Source organism: Rhodamnia argentea, chromosome 6 (genome assembly GCF_020921035.1).
Source record: "Rhodamnia argentea isolate NSW1041297 chromosome 6, ASM2092103v1, whole genome shotgun sequence".
Taxonomy (NCBI): domain Eukaryota; kingdom Viridiplantae; phylum Streptophyta; class Magnoliopsida; order Myrtales; family Myrtaceae; genus Rhodamnia; species Rhodamnia argentea.
In genome coordinates, this window is record NC_063155.1 from 18,072,444 (window position 1) to 18,099,615 (window position 27,172).

The following is a 27,172-nucleotide window of genomic DNA, read 5'->3' on the forward strand; positions in this document are numbered from 1 at the left end:
ATGAGTTGCACCGGGGAAGGCCTTCAAGGATTAAGTGGCTGTGCCTCGATTGCAGAAGACTCGTGTACGGCTCAAACTGCTCCCTTCAATGCTTGGCGTGGATCAACCAAACGCTTATATCAACCAACTGCAATGACGACCGTTGCCATTGTAGGGAATGTTTGTCTGCAGCACCAGCCTTCTTACTGGCCTTGTGGTTGGTCTTGAAAGAAGAATCAAATCTCGAGGTCTTGGACTTGAGGCATCGCGAGGAGAGCAACGATATAGGTCTGCAGCACTCCTAAGTAACGAGTTCAATGCTGCAAGTCTACCAACCTACAGAAGCATGATTTAGATTAATGCATGAAATTTATAACCATAGTGTTGGCTATAAGGGAGCCGGGGACTTGCATAAGAACTGTTCTTTATAATTATAATTCTAAAGGAGTAATCACAGAAGCAACGTATAAGATGATCAGCATGACAGGCGATTGGAAAATAAAAATGTCGTTAAGACAAGCGCATGTCTGATTTTTGAGTTCCTATTGCTTGCTTCATGTTTTCAGAAACAAAAAGAAGTAAAACACATTACAGACGTTAGCACATGCATTACACAAACAATCAATACATGTCATCACCTTCACTATAGCCATGAGATATTTCCTCAACTACATATTCTGGACCTTCATCAAGAGTTATTTGTTATCGCAATTCCTTTATGACAAGCATGCTAAATCCATTACATCGAAAACCAGAAGTTACATTGTCCTCCATTTGTCCTTGGAAGTAGGAATGATTGCCGCAACAATCAGAGGAGAATACAAGCCAGTATGCGAAGAAGTGCCAAGCCAGAAGCAATAAAACGAATGAAGTATCAAAGAAAACGAGCCAAGGCGCAGACATAATGTCATGTTTCATTGTCATAAGTGTTTTTACCTCCGGTGATGACGTGATTATGTCATCTACTGCTATAGTAGGTCCTCCAAAAATAAGTAAAGTCCTTAGCAATAGCAAAGAAAGTGCAGATCAAAGAATTGACTATAGCCGAGAGAATTCTTCTGACTTTGAGCATTTTAAGCTCAGCTAGCTAGATTGATCCCTAGCTGGGCTTCATCTGGAGTTTTCCAATTTTTATCTCGGTGAAACATGTGTCCTGAAGTCTCTTACAAACATTAAGACTTCTGAACAATGGCAAATTCTGCTCCTGCTTCCATCTCCTTTCACCACCAACACTGCATCATCATAGATTTGCAACAAAAATTTCACCAAAACAAAAAAGAGTAAAGTACTTCCATAAATAAATTCAACATTGGAGACAAATGCAATGTGGTTGTACAGAAAGATATTGTTCCAGAATGTAGATGGAAAGCAAAGCAAAGCATGACTTCACCTACTCATCAGAATCGATCATGATAGCCACAACGATGTCTGACACAAAAAAAACTGGCTACACAGGGAGACTCTAGGGGTCCTGCAAGGTCTATACAGAATGAGTAGAGATAAGATTAGAATGATTGATTACAAAATAGGAACAATGTGTATCTATCTCAATCAGTCAAGAAGATACCTTATCTACAAGAAAAAGAATTCGTGTTCACATCCAACAGATACTTCATCTAGATCCAGATCGATCCATCCATGAGGAACCTTAGAAGGATATCAGAAAAAAGGGTTAGAGAAAAATGAGCTCAACAACATGGTGACAGAAGAAAGGATCTTCTGGTTATCCATAAATGTTAGTGAAAATCATTCTACGGCCAGTCCAAGTGCAAATCATTCAGTCGCTGATCTGGCTTGAAAAAAAAAAAACATACAAAACACAAGAAGCAAATAAAAAGTACGCAATGGACGTACAAATTCTAGATATGTAGGAACTTGCAATTTCTAGAAATATGAGCTAATGAGACGGGAAAGGTGAAAAACCTGCAAATGTAGACGAAGCAGAGTGTACACTAATGAACACTTCTATTTTGTGTTCTAAATTCTTCCAAATGAGAAACCATTATCCTTTTGGAAAGCTTTTCATTTAAAACTCTCGTGTGACTATTGGGTCCAGACTTGTTGGCGACATTGGCTCTGAAACTAGTATTGGATGATCTTGAGCCTCTCTCACTCCAAAAGCAAGCTCAAAAGATGAAGCTTTCTTGCACACTCGAAACTAATCACCAGCCCCTTCGACAATCGATATGGGATAACTCCAACAAGTATTAAACAACACAGGGCACATGATAAACTCCTATGGTGTTTCCATGATGTCTCATGACATTGCTCATTCCAGCCTGCATCTCCATCCTGTGGTGTTTTGGGACTTTTCCAGATTTCATGAAAGCAGCTTGAATCTACAACAAGAAGGATAGGATCAGATAATTATCAATAAATGAAGATACTTAAGGCCTTATCATTGCAATTTACCCCATGAAAGATAAGGTTCAAATGCATAAATGTCATTTGCACCAACACCAAATTCTGGGGACATACTTTGCTGCGACCCAGGTATCTATGATTAGTTCGAAGTCAGACCACAATTAACAGAGACTTCATTAGCTGTCTGATGAAAAAGGAACAACAGACTTGGGAGAAGTAGGTAATTAGCAACACTTCCCTTGTTTGTGTTTAGGAGCAGAACTAATGGTAATGAGATTATGCTGAATAGATGAAGTGCCTAGACTACTGAACTGAAAGATGTACTTGTTACTTGGTTTTATTTGGCAATATCCAATTAGCAAAATCAGCAATATGAGGCAGTTTGCTAGGAGGTGAATTTCAACTTTACAAGTTCGGCTTTGCATAGACTGAGATTCAGGAACCTACATGACAACATTCGAAGGATATTGTCACACTAGTAAACTGATAAAAGGTATCATGCATCCCTCTATACTGATTTTCAGGTGAAGTTTCACAGCCCACATAATATAAGCACACAAGTTACTTCAATGCATTTCTCCCTCTGCAGAGCCCATCGAGCTCGGGAGTGATATCATTAGAATGCGACCGCATCAAACAACTCCCCATTAGCGTAACATTACAGAAAAATCAGCAGGTACGTACTTGATCAACCCAGAGGTAGAACCTAACGAGCATACCGAAAGCAGATTCTATGGAAAGAACTGCATTCAGAATCATTCGCATATGTGCTGTTGAGACCTGTTCAAGTGGTTGGATCTTCAGAAGCATCAAAACTTCCTCAGGGCACTTCAGCTGTCCCACAAGCCTCTTCAAGGTTGAAACGCAAGATGGCCCTCAACTGTTGTTGATGCTTTCGTCTGCAAAATCCCTCCTCTGCATATTGATCGGTCTCTGGTATGGAATTTGAACTTCCTCAGCCAAGTTAGCCAGAACCAAATTGATCATGTGATGAAACGACTCCATGACAACAATAGGATCAAACAGGATGCAAACTAATTATCAAACTCTTGAGCTCCTCGCCCTAGCTTGTTTCGCAGAACCAGCAAATATTTGTCCTAATTGTGCAAAAGGTCATCCATACAGCTCATTGAATCAAGGTCCAAAAGTAAGGCTGTGATGATAACCAAGACCAACCAGACCTGTCAAAAAAGCAGCATCAGTTTACCTTGCTTGATCATATTTCAAAACAACAGTTTGACTATTGGTTACAAAAAGCTGGTCTACAATCATACAGGGCACAGACTAGCCGAAACTACTTATCATTTTCTTTACATCAACGACTAGACAAACTTCAACCTTGATTTTTATTTTAGCGCAGTTTCTCATACTTACCGGGAATTCATGCTCATCTTGGAAGGTTCAAGAGGAACATCAAGGGAACAAAAAGAAACTTGACAAGGTTTTCAATCATCATGGTAAACCAAAAGGTGTTTGCTCTAAAAAGGAAATCTGTCAATAGTCAAATTTGACATGCAAGAGAACTCGGAAAGGAATTCCGAATGGCCAAGGATTTTTTCAATGAAAGTATTGATATGAGACGGGGGAAAATGGATCATGGGCACAGTTTACCATCTCGAGTAGCCGAAGATCATCAGCCTCAAGATGAAAAATTCATATCCTGGGTATACCAAGAGGGAAACTGTAAAATCGCTAGGTAATTCTTATTTAACTATGTTGTTATTTTCATTCGTTGCCTCACGAACTGCTAATCTGTTTGCAGTCTACAAAAGCTGACAATGGAAGGATAAATGAAGAAACATTTCCATAATGCAATCAATAGCAAATATACGCAGGCAATCCAGAGCTTCCAAACTCATTCTTGAAAAGTATAGCTTCGAGCAAAGTACTACTCTATTCGCCCTCACAGGCTGTTAAAGGATGAAGAATCTTACTAGATGACCAATGCCTTCTATTGTATGTAGACCGGCATCTGTGTCTACACTTCGATCTTGGCTGAAGCATCAAGTCAGCTTCTAAGACCAATTCCCCTACTCCTTCAATTATGTAAGACTAGGAGTTTAGGAAAGTACGGAACCCTGTCAAGGAAAACCTTCTTGTCAAAAGAAAATATTGATGAAAATTAGGTCATTAATCTCAGAAGATAAATGGTAGTTTACTGCTTATTTACCTTTGTCAAGGAAACATGATCGTCTCCTTTCTGTAATATGGGTATAAGATTCATCACATCATTATCACTGCAGTATAATATCTTCAGACTAACCTTCATTTTGCACCCATCCATCATTTCTAACGACTTCTCTTCCAGACAATTTCGGTATAGTTTCCAATGAGCCGCACATCAAAATATCTAAATAAATTAGATTCAACTTTTCAAGCCCCTGCAGCTGAGTAAGTTTCTTGCAGCCTTGTACCACTAGATATTTCAACTTCTCACATCCCGACAAATCTGGCAAAGTCCGCATTGATTGACATCCTACAGTGTTATGACTTTTAGAGATCTTGATTCTTCAATCCCAGGAATCTCTGTAACACAAAGTGAATCCCTCATCGTGAAATACTCTAAATTTTCAAATTTCAACAGGTTTGGTAGTTTCTCTAATTGGCACCACCAAATGTATATGCTTCGGCAAGAGAATAATCTCTCGAGACTCTCAATACTGTGTAGATTGCAACAGCCATGGATGATCAACGTCTTCAAGATTACATAGAAGTGTAGGTCTTCTTTGAATACACGTACCATAGAAATCCAAAGCCTTCAATAAATTTGCCTCCATCAAGACCTTGAACTTCTACTAGATTGCCGCAAAACTTGACGTCTAATAGCTTCAAGCAATGTAATTCCGGAAGGATCACCCTTTGAAGGGACCTGCAGTAACGTATACTTATCTTCTCCAAGGACTCCAAATTATCATGGCCCTGAATTTCAACTAGATTGTCGCAATCCTCAATGTGTAATCGTTTCAGACGATTTAATTTTGAAAGGTCCAATCTTTTAATGGAACCACAGCATTTTATTGACAGCTCTTCCAAGTACTTGAGTCCGTCCAGCTTAGGCATCAGCTTATGACAGGACTCAACATTGAGTTTTAAGGGTCTTGAGGGAAGCTCAGGGATGGATTCAAGTAGATCGCATCCATCAATATAAAGTTCTTCTAGCTTGATTAGGCAAGAAAGCGGTGGCAACCTGGGACTGTGACAAGAGACCATCAGATATGTCAAGCCGGAAGGAAGCTCTGGCAACCACAAGAGCTTGTTACAATACAATAGGTTAAGGTGTTGGAGAGAAGAAAGATTCTGGATGCTTTTTGGCAGGTTATATATCGGTGCCTGAGTGATTTCGAGAATCTTGAGCGAAGTCAAGTCACCAATTTCACTTGGAACTTTCCTTTTCAGGCTATGGCATACTTTGAGAATCAAACTCTGCAGTTTTTTCAACCTACCAATAGCATTGGGTAACCTTTCAATTGGAGAATAACTAATGTCCAGGTGTTGCAAATTCTGTAAATTCCCAATTGAGTTAGGGATTTCTTTCAATGACCCACAACCGCTAAGGTTAAGTCGCTGGAGAGAAGAAAAATTCCCTATTGAGATTTCATTCAATGACTCACAGCCCCTTAGGTTAAGGTGCTGGAGCAAAGAAAGATTCCAACTTGAGCCGGGAAATTCTTTCAAAGAATGACAATCCCTTAGGTCAAGGTATTGGAGAGATGAAAGATTTCCAATTGAGTTAGGGATTTCTCCCAATGATCGACAGTCCCTTAGGTCAAGGTGTTTAAGAGACGAAAGATTCCCAATTGAGTTAGGGAGTTCTCTCAATGACTCACAATCCTCTAGGTAAAGGTGTTGGAGAGAAGAAAGATTCCCAATTGAGCTAGGGAGTTCTCTCAATAACTGACAACCACTTAGGTCAAGGTGTTGGAGAGAGGAAAGATTCCCAATTGAGCTGGGGATTTCTGTCAATGACCAACAATTCAGGTGAAAGCATTGAAGGGAAGAAAGATTCCCAATTGAGCTAGGGATTTCTCCAAATGACTCGCTCAATGGCCTACTCCATAACTCAAGGTCCTCGAGAGAAAAACGACTTTCTCGGATGTGGTTTTCTATCCATGACCCACTCGATAAGCTAAGATGTCGGAGAGAAGAAAGACTCCCGATTGAGCTAGAGATTTCTCTCAAGGACCAACAATTATAGGCACTCAGTTTCTCCAGCTTCCTTAGAGAACCAATTGACATAGGAAATTCTTTAATACCAGCACCATCTAAAATAAGTTCTTTTAGTTCTTCTAATTTGCCCACTTCTTCTGGTAGCTCCTTGAGACTTCTACAGCCAGTCAAGTCCAAGGAAATGAGGCTCTTGAGTTTGCCAATAGAAGGGTGGAGTTGCTCGAGTATGTAACAATGTTTCAAAATGAGAATCTCCAACTCCGTGAAAGCTGAGAGGTCTGGAGTAGATTTTAAAGTGCAGTTTGAAAGGTCAAGAACTTTCACTCGCTCTGCTGCCTATACAAAAAACATTGAGTTGATAGACAAAGGAAAATAAACAAAAAAATCACAGAGAGCGTCTTTTTTCCATCTTACCATGATTGGACTCCATCTTCCCCAATGCTCTGTGATGTCCATTTTTGACAACTGTAGCACCACTAATTTCGGTAGATACAAATTGGTTGCCGAAAGGATTGTTTGTCTTTTCTCCTCTTCAATGCCAAACCAGTGAAGCCATCTTATTTTGGAAAACAGTTTATTAAAGTTCCCACTTAAAGCCACCCGCCCCAATTGAAGGTACGTTAAGCTCCGCAAGTCTTTAAACTGTTTATTTGTATATGTATGGAGATGGCCACCGTCTTTCTTGAGACAAAATGCTTGGATCCTTTCAGTTCCCTGTGTATCAAATTAGTCAATCAAATACTTAAATTGGCTATTAATTTTTTAGTGTTTGCTTTTTTAGATCTTGGACACGCACAATTTGTCATCTTTGTATATTTGTAGTATATAAATGTTGACACATAAAGTCGCGTTTAATTTTTTAATAATCTTTTGAAATTTGAGCAATATTTCAAGTTTTGACATGAAAGTGAAAACAAAAATACCTCTTGCTTTAGAAAACCTTAGACAAACACTCCAAAATATTTTGTGTATTTTGCTTTTATTGAATTGTATTATGTATGTGTTTCGACTTTTAGCCATGGTGAATTACATGCAACCTTTTAAAACTTATAAATATTGACCTGTAAATTTTCATAAATATTTTAGCAAGGGTGGCTTTGAGAGTTTAAGAAGAAAGAAATGTTTAGTAAGAAAAGTGAAAAGGAAAAGGCAGTGGCGATGAAAGAATCAAAGGAAAGAGAAATAAGAAAATCCATTCTCTTATCATACACCTAACCTAGTCCACGAGATGAACAAGTTCAACTTGATACTATTACTACCTTAAAAACAGTAATAAGATTTTCTTAATTTGATTCTTTTAGGGAATTTACTGAAACAAAAAAGATATAACTAGAAACTAGAAAGCAAGCACACGTGATCAGTGTGAATTTGAGGCTTTTTTTCAATGTTGATGTTTTGCCTAATTATTACTTATTATAATTGGCACCTATTGAAATCTTCATTTATTTGATCGTCAATGTTTATACTTCATCGCTATTTATTATTGTAGCCTTTCATATTATCAATATTTCAACAAAATACGAAAATACATACTTTTGGTAAATGAGATTTTTAGTGTAGAATCACACTGAAGTTAGTTTAAACATTTGTAAATTAAACTTTTGAAGATATAACTTGCATCAATGAATTTGAATAACATCCTATTTGGTAACCGTGCAAGATAATATAGCTTTTTCATTCTTGCATGTATTATAAAATTAGCTGTTAACAATTACTCTATTGTAGATATGAATCGTGAATGAAATGTTTTTCTTACATGTAGAAGCATTTCTTCATAGTAGATAAAAGATATGAATAGATCGGATTAAATATATGAAAATATGAGGGAGAGGGAAAGAAAAAGTAGTGCCTACCTTTTCTCCCATCAGTACTTCATAGGCTTCCTCATAGAGCCATAATCTACTACGTCTCTCGGGAGGTCCTTCTTTCTGAACAATGTTCCTTCCAAGATCTCTCAATTGATCGTGCATCCTTAACTTACCATCATCATCAATTTTTATTAAGCACCTCAGCTTCAGCTCTTCAATTCCTAGACTTGCATAAAACCCACAGTCCTCCCACATGTAAATGGCGAATTTGCTCTCTTTACCAATAAGGAAACAAGCAATATCAAGAAAAATCTCTTTATGTGGATTTTCTAATGCCTCATAGCTTATCTTCAATATTTCTTCAACATCTCTATGTGGCTCTTTGTTTAATTTTCTCAACATATCTTCCCATACTTTTCGATCTACTTTACCATACAAGTACGAACCTATCACCTCAAGAGCCAAGGGAAGGCCACCCACGGTGGATATGATGTTATGAGAGATATCCCTAAACTCCCTTGGAGGACGGTCCGTACGAAATGCATGCCTGCTAAATAAAAGCAAAGAATGCTCCTTATCTATTTCATTCAATTCATACTTATTGTCTACCTCGAATTCAGATTGATCAAGAACGGCTTTATTTCTAGTTGTGACAATGATAATACTTCCTGAAGCAAACCAGCTACGTTCTCCGGCCAAAGCATTTAGTTGATCCTTGTGATCTATGTCATCCAAAAGAATGAGAACTTTTTTTCCTTTAAATCTAGATTTGATTATGTTAATTCCATCATCAAATCTAGATACTTCAATTGTGCTTTGTACTATATCAGATATTAATTGGCTCTGTAGATACTCGATACCATGGCGACGGGTCGTTTCTCGAATATCCGGAAGGAAGCTGGCATGCATGAATCTTCTCGAAAGTTCATTGTAGATGTACTTGGCAAGAGTTGTCTTCCCTATCCCGCCCATGCCATAAATTCCAATCATTCGAGCATTGACTGAAGGACTGTCTATCCAAGTCATAATTCCCATCAGATGACCATCAAGTCCAACTAGTTGCTTAGGAACATCCAGCTGAAAATGTTTCCGTAACTCGCTTAGAACAGTTTTGACCACAAGCTTTATCAGTTCTCCCTCATGCCTGTCAAACAACAAAAGAAATGAGAAATTAAACCTAGACATGCTCAATACCAGATGTTTGATCCTTATCAACTGATCCAATCCTACGTTGGCAATAGGTCAATTTTATCTGGTGGTGATCAAGCTTTGGAAGGCTGAGCATTGGAGCCTTTCGTGGGCATATTGCTATTGGTTGGAGGGGTTGTCGTGGTCTTTGTCTTGTGCTCTATACCAGAGACGATTGAAAAATTCTTGGGTACAATGGGGATATGTTGGTTTCAGTTGTTGTTAGTTTAGTTTTCAGGGGACATCTTGGGGATTTTTCTGAGCTTGCAGTGAAAGAAGTTCGTCCATGTTTCATGGCATTTTCGTGAGTAAGAAAAGTTACTTATAAGGAGAAAAAATTCTGGTGGAAATGAAGTACCCGTTAGCAATTTTCTCGGATTCCCATCCATTCAAGTAACTGACTTCTTCGAGTGCTTGCTGCCCTTCCTCGATATCTTCCCTATGAAAACTCTCTTGACAGGAATAGAATGCCTTTCCAAAACTTCCTTTTAGATGGCGCACGTCTGACGGGGCAACTTTGTAAAAAATGGGCAAAACCACTTGTGACTTGCTTTTCTTGTGGTCCATGATATGAATGAGCTCGCGGAGGCACCATTTGCTTGAAGCATAATTTTCAGAGATGATGGGGATCGAAATCTTAGACCGCGAGATGGCATCAAGAATCTGTGACCCAAATTCCTCGCCAATGGAGATGCTGTTCTCGTCCCTGAACACGTGAATCGGCATAATCCCTGCATTGACCAGACTGTGGTAGAGGTGATCGGTGAACTCCTTGCGAGTATCTGTGCCTCTAAAGCTCAAGAACACGTCGTATTGATCGCCACCTTCTCCCGTGTGTATCGGAGAGATGAACGAGGGATTGGATGCCGAGATGCCAAAGTTGAAACCAGTTTCCCTCTTCACTCCAATGGCGAAGTTGAGTGCTAACCGACCGGAGCTGCTTGGAAACAACCGGGACAGACGCTGCCGGGGGGGTCCAAATGGATGGCCGGGACTGGAAGATGCGTGAACTCGGACGGGACGTCCATGGCGGGAGCGCTTGGGAGGAAGGCAGGAAGGAAATGGAGGGGAAGGAGAAGGAAAAAGGAGTGGATTTGGAGAGGGAAGGAAAGCGACCGCCATTTCTTTCGGTCGAGAGGGTGATGAAGAAGATGGAGACGGTGGTTGTATGGGAGGATTATCTTTTTCTCTTCCCTTCGCACTCTGCGTTCTTTCAATGGCAATCACAGATGGGGGGGCGTATTTAAAACGAAGGATGCTTCTCTGCTGAATAAAAGGAGGACTGATAAATAACGAAAGATGCTTTTTCTGCGAATGCTGTTAGTCCTTGCCTTGTTTTCTTTGAGACCTCGCCCTCTAGTAAAGTCAAAACTTGTTGGACTAGTCCACTCAAGAATAAGTCAACAATTCTATTATCGAAAATAATTTCTAAATAAAAATAATTTTTTTTAATTCTGTTTCGAGAAATAGAGAAGTAGATTTTTTTTTGTTTCTTATTTCTATTTCAAATGTGCTCCTTACTACTGATCTATTCTCAAAAAAAAGAAAAACTAATTGAGGCTACCAAATAGATTTCTGTTTTGTTTTTTTGTATTTTTTAAAATAAAAGAGCGTGAATGAAAAAAGGAAAAATACCACCAAAAACTCCGAACTATGCCCATGGCGACACATTTATTATGAACATTTTTGTTTTGTGAAGACAAAAAATCTCAAATTATGTCCACTGTGATACATTTACCTTAAACTTTTTCTTTATGACATCAAAAACCGCAAAATTGCGTTTGTGCGACATACTTACCCTTCGTTAGGGTTATGTCGAAATTGACCATTAAAAAGCCAACATGAATCCGGCGTGGTGCTGATATGGCGCCATGCAACCGCCACATGAAAAAAATATGAAAAAAAGAAAAGAAAAAGTAAAGGAAAGTTCGAAGTTATCGTTCATTATCTTCAACCTGGTGAGATCCTCTGTCGCTACCCACTTCTATCTAGAATCTCGCGGCCTTCATTTGCCCTTGCTTGACTACATCCATCGGACCTGATCATGGCAACCGCAAGCTTTGAGGTCTGATTTAGGTTCGAAGCTCGCAGCTACCATGACCGCTCGAGCTCCATGCCTAGTTTGTGAATTTCGTCCGTTTATGCGTATGTTGCATCCATTTCTGGGTATGTGTTATTTCAGCCCCTTTCTTCGAAAATTCGCCTGCACAGGTTGCTTTCAATCTGGAATTTGTCTATCTGAATTTGATTTACCTTTTTTGTATTTGCATATTGTTTTCAACCTTTTTCGTAGCTCCGCACCACTACCCTCACTATGTGCCCCTCTTACGAGTGCGTAACCACCATCTCCGCCTCTGCTGCTGTCACCACCCCACCCCTCGCGAAAAGGCGAGATCCGCAAATCCATTCCCTTGCAAAAGCGACGAAATCCACAGACCTTAGGCCAAGCTTCAATCTTGAGTGGCCATGGCGACTGCAAACTTCGAAGCCAAATCCGAGGTCGAAGCTCGTGGCCGCCATGACCTTATATGAATGGTGGTCAAGTAGGGTTGACGAACGTCGCCGGGAGATTTAGGTGCCAATGGACAGCAACGACAGCACTAGACAAGTTTTGGCCGAGTGATCTCTAAGTCGAAGATGATGAATAGTAAATTTCATTTTTTTTATTTTAAATTTTCGTTGTAACTTTTATTTACATGGCGCTGACATGGCACCATATCAGATTTTTATTGAAGATTTTTAACGAAATCTCAACGGAGAATGTATCGCAAGGTATAAATTTGGGATTTTTTATGTAAAAAAAATATTTAGGATAAATGTATAATAGTGTGTATAGTTTAGGGTTTTTGACGTCACGAAAAAAAATTCACAACGAACATAATTCAAGATTTTTGGTGATATTTTTTTCTAAAAAACAATAAGAACATTGTCAAATAAGCCTTTAATTTCTCTTCTTGGGTATGCCGAAGAAGGCTGGTGTTTGTTTGAGAGAGAGAGAGAGAGTTAAGGAGAGGGGGGGGTGGGTGTGTGACGGCGGGGGGGGGCGTTGTGACGGGCCACATCAATACCTTGTCAGAAAGTCAGGAGCCGGACCAGAAATCGTGGAAAGCTACACCAGACTGAAGAAGTAATTCAACGTGAAGTCGAAATGCCAATTGACTTCCCTTAAAGCGCATATTCGAGCAACTACATAACTTCATCCACATGCCTATGCATTGGACAGGCTAAGATAGAAAGCACATGCTTTCTGAACGATGCCGGATACAAAATGTTCAATGAACGAGTCTTCCTAGGTGGGTGTCTATTGATTAGTCCAATATTAAAAGTTTTATTGCCTTGGAGTAGTGCGATGCACATCCTTCTCTTTCTTGTGTACCTTGTCCTCAGGTCAAGGCATTGTCATCGGGTTGTGTCCGCTCGCGGACAAGAAGAAAATGGATATTCTTTTGTCTTTAAATGCGTGCCCTCTGGTCAAGGCTAATCTATCAATGAAGAGCACATGCCATCCTGAACGATTAAGAAAATAGAAATATTTAATGAGAAGATGCCTTTTTGTTGCAACAAAAAATGATGTAGCTGAACAAGTGAAAATACAGGGTAGAGAGCACACACTTTCTAAACGAATTCCTAACACACAATGGTTAATGCACGAGTCTTCCTAGGGGAGCGCCTATTGATAAATTCCAATATCAATAGTTATTGACTTGGAGTAGTTTAACATGGGGTAACATTGTAATATTTGGCCCTTGTTTTGACTAGGTCAAACAAGGTGGTGGATCTGTAAGGGAATCAATTCAAAATTCAAATTGTCCTCCGTAATTTCAGCCTTTCTCATTATTGTTAATAGCTGTCAATTAGTCGAGATTTTCTAGATGTCAATTAGTCGAGATTCTAGCTGTCAATTAGTCGAGATTTTCTACCTGTCATTTAGTCGAAATTTTCTAGTTGTCAATTAGTAAGATTTTCTCTATATCTTTTAGTTATTGCCATACTTGTATATGTACTATAAATATCTTAGGAATACAGCAATGAAAGTCATCCTAGAAAACATTATACAACAATGAAAGTCATCCTAGAAAACATTCTCTTAATCTCTCTCTTTATGGTATCGGAGCGAATCTGCTCCTAAGAGCCTTCTCTCTTTTTTAAAATCTTTTTGCCTCCCTTTTAATCTTAGTCATGTCTATTGCAAACTTTGCTTCTGAAACAACACTCCCCGAAAATTCTGCAACCATTTCAACTGAAATTCCTACAACCACTTCAACTGGACTTATTGTAATCTTTGCTGGTGCGCAGCTTCCCATGAAGCTAACTTTCACCAACTATGCTTCTTGGCGGGCTCAATTCATGTCCTTGCTAGTCGGATATGACCTTAAAGGATTTATCAACGGAACGCGTCCTTGCCCACCGGAAGAAATTACCCGCGGCAATCAAATAGTCCCAAATGCCGCCCACCTTCATTGGATTAGACAAGATCGACTCTTACTTAATGGGATTTTCGCTTCCACTTCCGAAGCCATCATCCCCCCTATTGTCTCTTGTGTCACATCTCAAAGTGCATGAAACAAACTTGCAACACTTTACGCAAGCAAATCCCGATCCCGCGTCATGCATCTCAAGGACCAATTATCAACGGTTAAACGCAACTCTCGTTCCATTTCTGATTTTTTTACAGTAACTAAAATCTATTCCATATGAGTTGGCAATGATTGATTCACCTCTCCATGATAATGACCTTGTCATCCACTCTCTCCGGGGATTAAGGCTGGAATACCGTGAAATCGCAGCAGCAATTTGTGCTCGTGAAAATACAATTACTTTCGAGGAACTTTACGAAAAATTAGTTGCCCATGAAATGTTTCTTCAACATGAAGAAATGGCAGTTGAAGTCCTACCGATAACAGCCAATTTTAGAACTCGAAACACTCGAGGTCGTAGAGCTCCATCCCGATGGAACGACTACGGCCGTTCGGGACAGCTCACTGGAGACTACAGAAATTCTCTTGACACCCGCAATTCAGACCGGAGGAGAGATCACAGAAGCGGTGACTCACAATCTCCAGAGTACAACAGCCCCCGACCCGTTTGTCAATACCGTGATCACATGGGACACCTTGCCAAAAATTGTTTCCGCATTTGAGATGCAATCCGTGCTTCGGTTGCAAATGTTGTCACTGGCCCAAGTTCAACCCAAGAAGAGGGTTGGTTGATTGATTCGGGAACCTCACATCATGTTACAAGTGATCTCGCTAATTTATCTTTGCATAGCGAGTATGAAGGCCCGGATGAGATAGTTATTGGCGATGGCTCGGGTTTGAGTATCACTCACATTGGTTCTACTACATTAAATTACCCGCATACTTCCTTGCAATTATCTAATGTTTTACACACTCCTCACATAGCCAAAGATTTAATTTCGGTTTCGCAATTTTGTGGTACTAACCAAGCCTCCATTGAATTCTTTGCCACTCATTTTTTGGTGAAGGAACTTTGCACAGGGGCGACGCAACTTCAAGGAGAACTTAGATGTCACGCCCCGACTCTCGAGCTCGCGACATCCCTACCTTACTCGCCTCAAGTCATGAATGATAGCGTCCCATGTAGGCTATCGACCTACGAAAATTTTGGCGCATACGGAACGTGCAAATCTCTCAGACAATCAAAACAGCGGGATAGTATAGTAGGAAAATTAACACAATCAATTCACAAAACATAACTTCATTCAAAAGCCAGAACAGACGAATCTTAACCCTACTAAGTTACAATAAATATGTACAACCCCATACTTCGGGGAGGCTCACTAGGACCTCAAAAAGACACCGGGTCGGGTAAAGTTAATCCCTCGTCTACTCTCAAAATCCTACCACAATCCTCTCGGTTCAACATCCACGGCCTTCAGCACTACTTGAAAATTGTTAACCACGACGGGGTGAGAAATTAATCTCGGTGAGCCAACGCCTAAGCCCGATTAGGACGTTGATTCGCTCGAACACCCTAAAAATTATCACATCAGCATAGAGCAAATATTTCAATCACAGGAAAACTTACCCTCCAAGCCACACATAATGCAATGCGGACTCGACTCAACAGTCCACCAACCAAATCAATTCAGCCCACCGCAAAGCATCAGAGCACTTACATGCATAGGACACCACACGTAGTCCATTTATTATCGGATCGACCCGTAGGTCCAGCACACTTGTCGGTTGGTGCTCAGCATACTAGTCGGTTGGTGCTCTCCTGGCATGACCAAGCATCGTCTCTTACTTGCGACGACGGCGTCTGATAGTCCATGTGACTCCGCTTGACCAACCATAAGACAATGATTGTCGACACGGTACGGAGCTAACGGGAATCCTAAAAAAGGTTTCGGCCCATCACAAGCTGCGACCGGCAAACGTACAGCCAGAAGACAATGACCGACGCGTATCCAGCAACTAGAAGACAATGATTGCCAGGACCGATCGACCGGAAGACAACGATCGTCGGAATTATCCCATTATATGACTACTCGGGCACTTCGACAACCAGCCGGTTTATTTATTGGATTTAGGTCGAATGCTCATACTCGCATGTTCAAATACTTGGCCCAAGGCCGTTTTCGTGCGAAAAACATGCAATTTTATCTCATACGTGGGTACATGAATGCGTAATTAAATTGACCGACACACTAGGCAATTTGGGGTGGTTAACCTCTAATCGGACCCTCACGGCAATCAATAGCCAAACTAGCACTCACTGCCAACAATTCAATAATTCAATTAATCAATTGCAGCCAGTCAATTATTAATCCCAATTTCAATTCCAATTGCGCACTCGTCTCTGACCTATCGCTCGCTCGTGATCAATCAATTTAATCAGTCAAATCAATCAATCTCATCTTATTAGGCATAGAATCCTAACTAATTAGACTAACTTAACCAATTAGGGCCATTGAACCTAAACCAAGTTTCTAACCTAAACTTGCCCTAATCGAGCTACCTAAATACCTAATAATCTAATTAAACTAATCTGAACGCAATTAGCGTCCTAACCAAGAGTTAGGGGCTAACTCACAATTTAAAATTAGCTCGGGCACTAGACTTCGGATGAAGCCAATACTGTGCATGGGGGATCGGTACTGTTCACCCGTACTGTTCACCAGCACTGTTCACCCGTACTGTTCACCGAACACTGTTCACCCAAACGGAAATCTCGACTCCACGCTCTCGGGAAGACGGCGGGGCTGCGATTCCGGCGGCCGGGACACCCAGATCTAAAACCATTACATCGAAAACCAGAAGTTACATTGTCCTCCATTTGTCCTTGGAAGTAGGAATGATTGCCGCAACAATCAGAGGAGAATACAAGCTAGTATGCGAAGAAGTGCCAAGCCAGAAGCAATAAAAAGAATGAAGTATCAGAGAAAACGAGCCAAGGCGCAGACATAATGTCATGTTTCATTGTCATAAGTGTTTTTACCTCCGGTGATGACGTGATTGTGTCATCTACTGCTATAGTAGGTCCTCCAAAAATAAGTAAAGTCCTTAGCAATAGCAAAGAAAGTTCAGATCAAAGAATTGACTTTAGCCGAGAGAATTCTTCTGACTTTGAGCATTTTAAGCTCAGCTAGCTAGATTGATCCATAGCTCGGCTTCATCTGGAGTTTTCCAATTTTTAGCTCAGTGAAACATGTATCCTGAAGTCACTTACAAACATTAAGACTTCTGGACAATGGCAAATTCTGCTCCTGCTTCCATCTCCTTTCACCACCAACACTGCATCATCATAGATTCGCAACAAAATTTTCACCAAAACAAAAAAGAGTAAAGTACTTCCATACATAAATTCAACATTGGAGACAAATGCAATGTGGTTATACAGAAAGATGTTCCAGAATGTAGATGGAAAGCAAAGCAAAGCATGACTTCACCTACTCATCAGAATCGATCATCATCCCCACAACGATGTCTGACACAAAGAAAACTGGCTCCACAGGGAGACTCTAGGGGTCCTGCTAGTCCTATACAGAATGAGTAGAGATAAGATTGGAATGATTGATTACAAAATAGGAACAATGTATATCTATCTCAATCAGTCAAGAAGATACCTTATCTACAAGAAAAAGAATTCGTGTTCACATCCAACAGATGCTTCATCTAGATCCAGATCGATCCATCCATGAGGAACCTTAGAAGGATATCACAAAAAAGGGTTAGAGAAAATTGAGCTCAACAACATGGTGACAGAAGAAAGGATCTTCTGGTTATCCATAAATGTTAGTGAAAATCATTCTACGGCCTGTACGGTTGCTCAATTCTATCTTTCTTTTTTTTATTATTCTTTATCTCTTCTCCTCACCTCATCATGCGAGATAGAGGAACCATTTGTTATATTATTAGGGTAATGATACATCAACCTGCGAGTTCTTTTTATAAGGTTCTTTTTATAAGGCACAAACGGGAGAATTTATCCTGGAAGCAGAAGAAATACTAAAACTACGCGAAACCATCACAAGAGTTTATGTACAAGGAACGGGCTTGATAAAAAAAACATACAAAACACAAGAAGCAAATAAAAAGTACGCAATGGACGTACAAATTCTAGATATGTAGGAACTTGCAATTTCTAGAAATATGAGCTAATGAGACGGGAAAGGTGAAAAACCTGCAAATGTGGACGAAGCAGAGTGTACACTAATGAACACTTCTATTTTGTGTTCTAAATTCTTCCAAATGAGAAACCATTATCCTTTTGGAAAGCTTTTCATTTAAAACTCTCATGTGACTGTTGGATCCAGACTTGTTGGCAACTTCGGCTCTGAAACTAGTACTGGATGATCTTGAGCCTCTCTCACCCTAAAAGCTAGCTCAAAAGATGAAGCTTTCTTACACACTTGAAACTAACCACCAGTCCCTTCCACAATCGATACGGGATAACTCCAACAAGTATTAAACAACACAGGGCATGTGATAAACGCCTATGGTGTTTCCATGATGTCTCATGACATTGCTCATTCCAGCCTGCATCTCCATCCCGTGGTGTTTTGGGACTTTTCCAGATTTCATGAAATGCAGCTTGAATCTACACAAGAAGGATAGGATCAAATAATTATCAACAAATGAAGATACTTAAGGCCTTATCATTGCAATTTACCCCATGAAAGATAAGGTTCAAATGCATATACGTCATTTGCACTGACACCAAATTCTGGGGACATACTTTGCCACGACCCAGGTATCTATGATTAGTTCGCAGTTGGACCACAATTAACAGAGACTTAATTAGCTGTCCGATGAAAAAGAGAACAACAGACTTGGGAGAAGTAAACAATTAGCAACACTTCCTTTGTTTGTGTTTAGGAACAGAACTAATGGTAATGAGACTATGCTGAAAAGATGAAGTGCCTAGACTACTGAACTGAAAGATGTACTTGTTACTTGGTTTTATTTGGCAATATCCAATTAGCAAAATCAGCAATACGAGGCAGTTTGCTAGGAGGTGAATTTCAACTTTACAAATTCGGCTTTGCATAGACTGAGATTCAGAAACCTAAATGACAACATTCAAAGGATATTATCACGCTAATAAACTGATAAAAAGTTTGAGGAGATTGTCATCATGCATCCCTCTATACTGATTTTCATGTGAAGTTCCACAGCCCATATAGTATAAGCACACGAGTTACTTCAAAGTATTTTTCCCTCTGCAGAGCCCATCGAGCTTGGGAGTGATATCATTGGAATGCGACCACATCAAACAACTCTCCATCAGCGTAATATACAGAAAAATCAGCAGTTACGTACTTGATCAACCCTGAGGTAGAACCTAATGAGCATACCAAAAGCAGATTCAATGGAAAAAACTACATTCAGAATCAATTCACGTATGTGCTGCTAAGACCTGATCAAGTGGTTGGATCTTCAGAAGCATCAAAACTTCCTCAGGGCACTCCAGCCGTCCCACAAGCCTCTTCAAGGTTGCCACGCAAGATGGCCCTCAACTATTGATACTTTCCTCTGCAAAATCCCTCCTCAGCCAAGTTAGCCAGACCCAAATCGATCATGTGATAAAACGATTCCATGACAACAAGAGGATCAAACAGGATGTTCAACTAATTATCAAACTCTTGAGCTCCTCGCCCCAGCTTGTTTTGCAGAACCAGCAAAAATTTGTCCTAATTGTGCGAAAGGTCATGGATACAGCTCATTGAATCTAGGTCCCAAAGTAAGCCTTTGATGATAACCTAGACCAACCAGACCTGTCACAAAAGCAGCATCAGTTTACATTGCTTGATTGTCTTTCAAAACAACAGTTGGACTATTGGTTATCAAAAGCTAGTCTACAATCATATATGACAGACTAGCCAAAACTACTCATCATTTTTTTATCACCAAAGTTTCTCAAACTTACTGGGAATTCGTGCATGTCTTGGAAGGATCAAGAGGAACATCAAGGTAAATAGAAAGATGTTTGTTCTAAACAGGAAATTTGCCATTGGTCATATTTGACACTCGAAAGAACTTACTAGATGACCATTGCCTTCCAATGTGCATAGACCCATACGTAAATCCGCACTTTGATCTTTGCTGAAGCCTTAGTCCTTCCATTATGTAAGACTAGGAATTTAGGAATGTACGGAACCCTGTCAAGGAAAACCTTTTGAGAAAAGATAGTGATGAAAAGTAGGTCATGAATCTCAGAAGAAAAATGATACTTCACTGCTTATTTACCTCTGTTATGGAAACATGACTCGTCTAACATTTGTAATATGGGTAAAAGATTCACCACATCAATATCACTGCGACATAGTACCTCCGAAGTAACCTCTATAATCACCTTTCCACAATTCCTGATGACCTTTGTTAAGGTAATTTCGGTACCATTTCCAATGAGTCGCACCCCGAAATATCCAAATAAGTTGGATCCCACTTCTCAAGCCCCGTAGCTGACTAAAATTCTTGCAGTCTTGCACCACTAGAGATTTCAACTTCTTACAGCCTGACCCTGACAAATATAGAAAAAGCTTGCACTGATTTGCATCCTGCGATATCCATAAGCAAATACCTCATCGTGGAATACGGTAAAGTTTCAAATTTTGACAGGTTTGGTAGTTTTTCAAGGGATTTGCACCCTTTATGCATATGCTTCAGCAAGGCAACAATCAGTGGCGGTTGTCAGCACCAGACCCATGTAGATTGTAACAGCCATAGGTGTTCAATGTTTTCAGGGTTGCGAAGGATGATAGGTGAGGTAATCTTTCAATGGACTCACAATTAGAGATATCCAACACCTCTAAGAACTTTGCCTTATCAAGACCTTGAATTTCTGCTAGACTGCCACAAAAGTTAACCTTTAATATCTTCAAGCACCGTAATTCTTGAAGGATCAGCCTTCGAATTGACTTGCAGTTACGTATAACTATCTTCTCCAAGCACTCCAAATTACCATGGCCCTGAATTTCAACTAGATCATCGCAATCCTCAATCTGTAATCGTTCAAGATGATGTGATTGTGAAAGGTCCAATCTTTCAATGGATCTGCATCTGACTATTGACAACACTTCCAAGTACTTGAATCCATCAAGCTTAGGCATGAGCTTATGACAGGAGTCAACATAAAGTTTTAAGGGTCTTGAGGGAAGCTCCGGAATGCATTCAAGGAGATCACATTCATCAAGAAAAAGTTCTTCTAGGTGGATTAGGGAAGAAAGCTGTGGCAATCTGCGACTGCGGCAAGAGACCGTCAAATGTATTAAGCCAGAAGGAAGCTCTGGCAGCGATCGGAGATTGTTACAGCGCCATAGGTTAAGGTGTTGGAGAGAAGAAAGACTCCAGATACTTTCTGGCAAGTAATATATCGGAGCGTGAGTAATTTCAAGAATCTCGAGCGAAAGCAAGTCACCGATTTCACATGGAATTTCCCTTTTTAGGCTACGACAAAATTGGAGAATTAGCCTCCGTAGATTTTTCAGCCTACCAATAGTACTAGGCAACTTTTCAATCGCAGAATGACTAATGTCCAGATCTTGCAAATTCTGTAAATCCCCAATTGAGCTAGGGATTTCTCTCAATGACCGACAATTCCATAGTTTAAGGTGCCGGAGAGAAGAAAGATCCCAAAATTGAGCTAGGGATTTCTCTCAATGACCAACAATCCCTTAGGTTGAGACATTGGAGAGAAGATAGATTCCCAATTGAGCTAGGGATTTCTTCCAATGACCGACAATCCCCTAGGTAAAGAGATTGGAGAGAAGAAAGATTCCCAATCGAGGTAGGGAGTTCTCGCAATGACTCACAACCCTCTAGGTTAAGGCATTGGAGAGAAGAAAGATTTCCAATCGAGCTAGGGAGTTCTCGCAATGACTCACAACCCTCTAGGTTAAGGCGTTGGAGAGAAGAAAGATTTCCAATCGAGCTAGGGAGTTCTCTCAATGATTGACAATCCCATAGCCATAGGTCAAGGTGTTTGAGAGAAGAAAGATTCCCAATTGAGCTAGGGATTTCTACCAATGACCAGCACTCCGCACTCAGTTTCTCCAGCTTCCTTAGAGAACCGATTGAGGTAGGAATCTTTACAATTTCAGTAGAATTAAAGCTGAGTTCTCTCAGTTCTTCTAATTCACCCACTTCTTCTGGAAGCTCCATGAGGCTGTCACAGTCATTCAAGTCCAAGGAAACGAGGCTCTTAAGTTTTCCAATAGAAGGGTCGATTCGCTCCAAGCTGGAACAACCATTCAAGATGAGAATCTCCAACTCAGTGAAAGCTGATAGATTAGGAATAAATCTTAAATTACGGCAATATGCAAGGTCGAGAACTTTGAGTTGCTTTGCCGCCTGTACAAATGAGAATAAGCCGTCAAAAATTAAGTTGATGGACAAAACCAATCAATCAAAAAGATCACAGCAGACGACTTTTTTCCATCTTACCAGGATTGAACTCCATCCTCTCCAATACTCTGTGATCTTGTAGTTTGACAACTGTAGCACCACTAGTTTCGGTAGACGCAAATTGGTTGGCAGAAAAGACCCTTCGTTGTATATTGTCCACATTTCCTGCTCTTCAATGCCAAGCAACTCAAACCAGTGAAGCCATCTCAATTCAGAAAATAGTTCCTTAAAATCTCCAATTATGGTCATCCGCCTTAATTCAAGGAACCTTAAGCTCTGTAAGTTTTTAAACTGTTTATTGGTGTATGTGTGGCGATGGCCTCGGCCTTCGTAGAGAGAAATTGCTTGGATCCTATCAGTTCCCTGCATGTCAAATAAATCAATCGAGTGTCTAAATTGCCATTTAATTTTTGGTCTTTTCCTTTTCAGATCTTGGACGCTCACAATTTGCCATTTTCTATCCTCGCCATATATAAATGTTGACACGTAAACGCGTATTTAATTTTTGTATAATCTTTTTAAATTTGAACACTATTTCAAGTTTTGACATGAACGTAATAAGAAAATTAATTATTGCTTAAAAAACCTATGCCAACCGCCCCTCAACATTTCATCTTTTGCCTTTTTTGAATTTTGCAGCTCATGCGCTTCGAGTATTATCAGCGGACTACACGAATCCCTTTTAAAACACGTAAATGTTGATTTGTAAATTGTCAAATGTATCTTCCATAATTTTTTTTTACAAGAATTTGCTAAAGAGTGCCCATGGGTCACTTGTTAAGTGGCTAATGGAGCATCCGATTTTCAATTCATTAGAGTACTCTCGGTAAGAAAGAGACATGATGACGTTCGTTAGCAATACTCAGCGAAAAATTTTGTTCTCAGAACAACTGAAATTGAACTACTTAAATTCCTCTCGAGGTATTAAGGTTAGATTAAGCTTTCTAACATGTGGGACAATAGGGTTGTCGATTCTGGGCAATATCTTTTAGCAAACTCTACCATTTGAAAAAATACATATGTCTGTTTGCAAAAGATTGGCACCCTTTCTTGTTGCATCTTATAAGTCAAAACACACTGTTTAACTTTCCTGCTGGAACAGACCATTAATTAGTAGAAGAAGGTGAAAAAATCATATATGGTTTGATTGACTTTATTAAAGAAATTTAAGGCATAGTGAACGTCGTTTCACTAAAAGATGAGTAAAACACACTCTCTCTCCCTAAAAAAACTACCTTTCTCCCCTTACTTCACAACATGGAACTAAGGGGAGAGTTACCAAAAATGTCCTAAACTAATTGCAATTGTGCTAATTCATTTCTAAACTTTTTTTTTTTTTTTTGCCAATTGAGTCCTAAACCTTTGTAATTGTGCTAATTCAGTCAACTTTACCAGGTGGCGCTAATGTGGCGGGGAGCACGTCGGCCACGAGAGAAGTAGGAACTAGAAAGGAAAAAAAAAAAAAAGAGAAAAAATAAGGGAAAAAATAAAAAATATATATTAAAATATTATTAAAAATTATCCATGTCGGTGCCAGCCAGCAAAATAAACCGAATTGGCACCAGCCGGCAAAATAAACTGCATTGGCATAGTTACAAAAGGTTTAAGACGACTCAATTGGCAAAAAAAAAAAAAAGGACTGAATGAACACAATTGCAATAGGTTTAGGACTTTTTTTATTATTTTCCCTTGAACTAAGAACTAATTCAAGAATCTGTGTACTACTGTTAACAAAACAAATGAAGGGAAAATCACGAGGATAGACAGAAAACTAAAAGAAGAGTTTGGCTTTGCGTCGAAAAGAGGTGTGGATCTGAGGAAGCCAAATAAAAAGAGTTGAGCAAGGAATCCTGTAAGTTCGGTGCAATCGCCAGACCCAGCTTTGTTCGAGTATAACTTACGTCAATGAATTTGAATGACAATCTATTTGGTAACCACATGAGATAATATAGCTTTTTTATCCTTGGATGTGTAATAAGATTAGCTGTTACAATTATCCTATGATGGGCATGAATCATGAATGGAACTTTTTCCTAACATGTTGGAGCATTTCTCCATATTGTATGAAAGATTAGAACAGAACGCATTGAATATACGAAAATATGAGGGAGAAAGAAGAAAAAGGACGATATGTTACCTTTTCTCCCATCAGTACTTCGGATGCTTCCTTGTAGAGCCATAATCTACTACGTCTCTCAGGCGGTCCTTCTTTATGAACAATGTTCCTTCCAAGATCTCTCAATTGATCATGCATCCTTAAGTAACCACGATCATCAATTTTTATTAAGCATCTTAGCTTCAACTCTTCAATTCCTAGACTTGCATAAAACCCATAGTCCTCCCACATGTAAATGGCGTATTTGCTCTTTTTACCAATAAAGAAACAAGCAATATCGAGAAAAATTTCCTTATGTTCATCTTCTAGTACATCATAACTTATCTTCAATATCGCTTCAACATCTCTATGTGGCATTTTTCTTAATTTCCTCAACATATCTTCCCACACTTTTCGATCTGATTTTCCATACAAGTATGAACCTATAACCTTGAGAGCCAAGGGAAGGCCACCGGTGGTGAGTATGATATTACAAGAGATTTCCTCGAACTCCCTTGGAGGACGGTCTATACGAAATGCATGTCTGCTAAATAAAAGCAAAGATTGCTTCTTATCTATCTCATTCAGTTCATACTTGTTATCTACCTCGAATTCAGATTGATCAAGAACAACTTTATTTCTAGTTGTGACAATGATAATACTTCCCGAACTAAACCATTTACATTCTCTAGCCAGAGCATTTAGTTGATCCTTGTGATCTATATCATCCAAAAGAATCGGAACCTTTTTTCCTTTGAATCGAGATTTGATTGTGTTAATCCCATCATCAACTTTAGATACTTTGTCTTTGCTCTGTAGTATATCAGATATTAGCTGGCTCTGTAGATACTCAATACCATGGCGACGGGTAGTTTCTCCAATATCCGGAAGGAAGCTAACATGCACAAATTTATCCGAGAGTTGATTGTAGATGCACTTGGCAAGAGTTGTCTTGCCTATCCCGCCCATGCCACAAATACCAATCATTCGAGCATTAACAGAAGGGCTGTCTATCCAAGTCATAATGTCCTTCAGATGACCATCAAGTCCAACTAATTCCTTAGGAACATCCAGCGGAAAATGTTTCCGCAACTCACTTAGAACAGTTTTGACCACAAGCTTTATCAATTCTCCCTCATGCCTGTCAAACAACGGGGAAAAAACAAACAAGAAGGCAATCAAACCTAGACATGGTTCGACCAAAAAAAAAAAAAAACTAGACATGGTCAATATCAAATGTTTGATCCTTATCAACTGATCCAACCCTACGTTGGCAATAGGAGGTCAATTTTATCTGGTGGTGATCAAGCTTTGGAAGACTGAGCATTGGAGTGTTTCGTGGGAATAAGAAAAGTAACTTATAAGGGGAAAAAAAATTCAGGCGAGAGAGAAGTACCCGTTAGCAATTTTGTTGGATTCCCATCCATGTAAGTCACACACTTCTTTGAGTGCTTGTTGCCCTTCCTCGATATCCTTCTTATCAAAACGCTCTTGCCGCGAATAGAAAGCCTCTCCGAAGTTTCCTTTTAGATGCCGCACATCCGATGGGGCTACTTTGTAAAAAATGGGCAAGACCATGTGTGAAGTGCTCCGCTTCCAGTACATGATACGAATGAGCTCGCGGAGGCACCATTTGCTTGAAGCATAATTCTCGGAAATGATAGGGATTGAAATCTTAGATCGCGAGATGGCATCGAGAATCCATGAACCAAATTCCTCGCCAATGGGAGTGCTGTTCTCATCCCTGAACATGCCAATCGGCACAATCCCTGCATTGACCAAACTGTGGTAGAGCTGATCGGTGAATCCCTTTCGGGTATCTGAGCCTCTAAAGCTCAAGAACACATCGTATTGATCGCTACCTTCTCCTCCGCTAAGTATCGGAGAGATGAACGAGGGATTGGATGCTGAGACGCCGAAGTTGAAGCCAGTTTCCTTCTTCACCGCAGCGCCGAAGTTGAGCCCTAGCCGACCGGAGCCCCGTGGAAACGACCGGGACAGACACTGCCAGGGGAGTCCAAATGGAGGGCCAGGATTGGAGGACGCGCAAACTCGGAAGGGGTGTCCATGGCGGGAGCATTTGGGAGTGAGGTTGAAAGGAAGTGGAGGGGAAGGAGAAGGAGAAAGGAGTGGATTTGGAGAGGGAAGGAAAGCCAGCTCCATTTTTTTTTTGGTGGAGAGGGAGATGAAGAAGATGGAGGCGGTGGTTCTATCAGAGGATTATCGTTTTCTCTTCCTTTCGCGCCCTGCGTTCTGTCAATGGCAATCTGAGGGGGGGAATATTTAAAACGACGGATGCGTTTTCTGTTGAATAAAAGGAAGATTGATGATGAATAACCGAAGATGCTTTTTTTTCTGCGGATGCTGCTAGTCCTTGACAATGTTTTCTTTGAGACCCCGCCCTCTAGTCAAGTCAAACTTGTCGGACTAGTCCCCTATTTGATAACAATTCTATTTTTAAGAATAATTTTTAAGTAAAAGTAATTTCTTTCAATTTTGTTCCCAAAAATAGAAAAGTAGTTTTTTTATTTCTTATTTCTATTTCAAATCTGTTCCATGCTGCTGATTTGTTCTCGAAAATATAAAAATTAATTGAAGTTATCGAATAAATTTCTGTTTTTTTTTTCTGCTTTTTAAAATAAAAGAACATGAATAAAAAAAATAAAAACGTTATTAAACAACCCGTAATTTCTCTTCTTGGA

At 39.9% G+C, this 27,172-nt stretch overlaps 2 protein-coding genes and 1 long non-coding RNA gene across 3 annotated transcripts in view; 1 reads left to right on the top strand and 2 right to left on the bottom strand.

The window, feature by feature from the left end:
* The window catches only part of LOC115751706 (TMV resistance protein N-like), a 50,426-nt gene extending 39,798 nt beyond the window's left edge, over window positions 1-10,628 (bottom strand). The window contains exons 1-2 of the mRNA XM_048280707.1: window positions 9,865-10,628; window positions 9,278-9,462 (exon numbers count right to left, since the gene is read on the bottom strand). Coding sequence (XP_048136664.1) covers window positions 9,278-9,462; window positions 9,865-10,628 — 949 coding nt within the window. The remainder of the gene's footprint in view (window positions 1-9,277; window positions 9,463-9,864) is intronic.
* LOC125315449 lies at window positions 5,765-6,814 on the top strand. The gene is made up of 3 exons (XR_007198715.1): window positions 5,765-5,898; window positions 6,253-6,321; window positions 6,539-6,814. It is a non-coding gene; the product is annotated as an uncharacterized LOC125315449 (long non-coding RNA).
* Window positions 10,629-20,649: 10,021 nt separating the features above from the next.
* LOC115751708 (disease resistance protein TAO1-like) lies at window positions 20,650-26,764 on the bottom strand. Its single transcript, XM_048280708.1, is given in 5 exon segments — window positions 20,650-21,606; window positions 21,608-22,321; window positions 22,415-22,738; window positions 24,513-25,611; window positions 25,867-26,764. Coding segments are annotated over 5 exon segments (3,861 nt in total). The 5' UTR covers window positions 26,634-26,764.
* Window positions 26,765-27,172: the final 408 nt, after the last annotated feature.